Genomic DNA, 3,677 nt, shown 5'->3' on the forward strand with positions numbered 1-3,677 from the left:
TTCTACTCATAGGGAAAACTGCAATTCTACAAGGTTTTCCATCTCAAAGTAAATGGGATGGGTAGAATGCAATCACAGTTGGCTTATCACTGAGGTGGAGATATAAGAGAACCAGTGCCATGTGAGGTATATACTAGAAATCAGTGAGCAAGAAGCAGGTTTAAACAGACTGCAGAATTAAAGCCAATACCAGGAAGTAATACCAATAATTTAATGCATGAAAACTCAAAGTTATAGAGGCAATCAATGACTGTAAAGTGTGGTCCAGATACTAAGTTATTTGTACTGATTCTACACCTTTTAAAGTATAACTCACTTCTAGTACTTTTGTTTGTAAAGTGTGAGCAGTGACTCACACAAAGGTGACAGTGAAAATTCGTGACACTATAGTCCATTGAATGTTTTTTTCCATTTTCTGGAAAAGTGAGACACAAGGATTGAGGACTCATAGTGAGGTAAGAAAGCCTCGCCATCCTTGTAAAAGGGTTTACAGATGTAACACCAGCTTTCAGAGCTCTCAAAAGGGCATTAGGTGTCAGATTTTGCCAAGATGCTGGTATACTTTAAATTCTCTATTTTGTTTCAGTAATGACTATTATGGTCATAGGCAAGATGGTTCTGGGTGAATATGTTCCAGAGTCCCCAAAATAGATGATATTTGTTTTAACCATCATGGATAGAGGTGAAGGCAGTGACATAAGTCTCATGTGTTGCCAACTGAACAGAATGGAGGTGGTGAGAATTAGGTCAATCATACACCCTTCTCTCTCTAAACGTGTGTGCCAGGGGTTCGTGTCTACAGTCATGTGTTGTGTCTTCATCCAGGGCAGTATATTCTGATGATTAGATTAAAGTATATGGTATTATAAGAAGCAATTACTTATGCAAGGTACCATGGTACTGGATATTTAGTAGGAAGTAAGTGCAGGAAGTGAAAACCATAGGTTATTAGAAATATTATTAGAGTTGTAGACATATGAGAGAGAGAAACAGGGAGACTGTTGAGGCAAGGCTCCTGGGGGGCGGTGGTGGGGTGGTCACTATTCTGTGAATTCACTGTAGTTCATGCTGGGAATGCTGAGTTTGCATGGTGAGAATCTTATTTTGTGTCCAGTGTGCTCATAGGTGATTAGGAGGTCTGGAGGATCGATGCTATTAAAACCACAGAAACTATTGTATAAGTAAAACACCAATTTATTCACTTATAATGAGAATTAACTGCAAAGCAGGCTAGAACACTTTGTGTGAACTTGTTAGCAAATTTTCTCCCCATAACAAAGTATATGTGGGAAAGTAATTAATATTAGATTATATCTTAGAGCATGGAGTCAGAGCAAGGTGAGCTAGGTGACTATCTTAATGGCTAATGGCATAAATTGGGATGACCCAGTGCCTCTATCCCATTGTATATGGACCTGCCCAATCATCTTGTCAATATCCCCTGACTCTGGAGAATTAATGACGCCCTATGGCTCTTTAATTGTTCCCTCCCACTTCTAGATCCCATGAAAACCAACCATTCACTTGCTAATGATTCCTTCTTCAGACTTGTAAAATGATTATATTCTTTCCTTCTTGCTGGCATCAATCATGTAGCAAATCTGCCCCTCTGAAACTACAACTTTGATTGGACCTGGAGGTTCCCCAAGTCTTTGCAATTTCAGACTGCACCTCTGAGTAGGGTACATGTCATTTGTTCTCTGCAGATTTTACTTAGTTTTACTCTCAGAGAAATTGACTTAGGTATAAGACTCATCCATGTAACTCTCTTTCTGCTAAATAGTTAACTCATCCTAATTGAAGAGTATGGTGTCACTATAACAACATGTTGAAGTGGTAAACAAAATGACTGCTAGCTAATAGGAAGTAAAGCATTGTCCCAGCATCCTATTCATACACTCAATCTGGCTCTTGGATGGCGTCACGAAGAGAACAAGAAGTCCCTGATTGGGAATTTCTCAACAAGTGGCTTCTAGAAGCCTGAGGTGAACTGGACTTCATAGCCCAGGTTTAATTGTCTGTTCTGAGAGGTGATGAAATCTGGGGAAGGAGGTTATGTTGCTGCAGAGGGAAACTCTTCTGAATAAAATAGAGTGTATGTATATTACATGCTTCACTCATCTCCAACTCTTTGTGACCCTGTAGATTGTAGCCCTCCATGCTCCCTTGTACGTGGAATCTTCCAGGCAAGCATACTGGAGTGGGTTGCCTTTTCCTACTCTAGGTGATCTTCCCAACCCAAGGATCGAAACTGCATCTCTTGCATCTGCTGCAGTTTGGTTCTTTACTACTAGTGCCACCTGGGAAGCCAGCATTAAAAAAGTGGTATTTTTATATGTAAAAAGTTCAAGTACATAAAGAGTACACAATGATAACTAGTTGTTATTGTTTAGTTGCAACCAGTGGAAATGTAACCAGGACCTCAGCCAAGAGTTCTAAATCTACAGGAACTAGGATACAGAGCAGTGAGCATGAAGGTAAAAGGCCTGGTCCCAACTATAGACACAAAGACTTGGGCTAGCAAACTCAACCCAGGTATCTTTTAACCATTGGTGTGGATGGAGTGTTCCAATGCATTGTCAAGTGGTTTCCATTGGGTCAGACTAGGCAGAGTTTTGCCTTTGGGTTTTAGTCCTCTTGGATAATTAATCCCAGCTTCAGAAAGTGCATGGAAGTTGTTTTTGTCATTGCTGGATCAGATTTGTTGATGAACAAGATTTGTTTGTTGAAATGCTCAGAAGCATGAGTTTATGACTGTCCATAAAGTGGTATCATGGTTCTGCATCTGTATTTTAAACATTAATGCACGATATAAATCAGTAAGTCTGGAGGTGAGCGGGCTATGTTTACAATGTGTCTTGCCTGGATTCCTCTTACTGATGAGTTGGGTTATTTATCCTTTCTGGGGCTCGAGAACGTTTGGCAAGGCAATCTAATGTGACATGACCAGCCTGGCTGCAGTAGAGGCATGCCTGAACTTCTTGCTGGCGGGCTCGTTTGGCTGGAGTGAGAGGTGGCTGGCTTCCTCGAAGCTGTACACGGTCTTCCTTGGGTGCTGGACCTGTGGGGTTGGAGAAGGCTTGGTGGTGGATCCAGCGAGCCAACACTGGCATCTGGACCTCTGACTCTAGAAGCTCTGGCCACTCACTGTGTTTCTTGTCCAACTGAATACACTGAGTAATAAGGTCTGGGAGATTGTCCAACAGATCTGGACCACTTACTTCATCCTGAGTGGGGTCAGCTAGTTCTTCTTGGAAGTGATCACTCTGATTGAATCCATCATATCTCAGATTCTGAGCAAGGAGGTGGAATGTACTGGCATTTTGCTGAGAGAAGTTGTCCTCTTTGTCAACCTTAGTATTCACCAGGCGGTTCATTTCCTGTTTTGTGGGCTCATCAAATGACTGCTGGAACTTGGGAAGAAAGTTCTCATTCTGCTTCAACAATGGTGATAGTTGGTGATTCCCTGTAATTGTCTATTGTATCTTCTGCCATCAAGTGGGCCTAGGCAGAATTGAGTATCAGTACTGGATACTAGTGGGCAGACAGTGGATTTACTTTGTGATCAGAGCAATGGCATCATGAGAAAGTAGACAAAGCTGTTAGCTATGAGGTCACAAATGTATGCTGACAGCTGAGAAATGCTCAAAATTGTTGTCCACCATTCAACGTTGCAT

General features: G+C 41.5%; 1 protein-coding gene across 1 annotated transcript in view; it reads right to left on the reverse strand.

Annotated features, from left to right (window-relative positions):
- Window positions 1-2,299: 2,299 nt before the first annotated feature.
- The window catches only part of ZCCHC16 (zinc finger, CCHC domain containing 16), a 5,946-nt gene continuing 4,568 nt past the window's right edge, over window positions 2,300-3,677 (reverse strand). The window contains exon 2 of the mRNA XM_010850745.1: window positions 2,300-3,476. Within this exon, the coding sequence (XP_010849047.1) occupies window positions 2,874-3,476 (603 nt within the window). The 3' untranslated portion in view covers window positions 2,300-2,873. The remainder of the gene's footprint in view (window positions 3,477-3,677) is intronic.

This window comes from Bison bison, unplaced genomic scaffold, assembly GCF_000754665.1.
Source record: "Bison bison bison isolate TAMUID 2011002044 unplaced genomic scaffold, Bison_UMD1.0 scf7180017851439, whole genome shotgun sequence".
Classification (NCBI taxonomy): domain Eukaryota; kingdom Metazoa; phylum Chordata; class Mammalia; order Artiodactyla; family Bovidae; genus Bison; species Bison bison.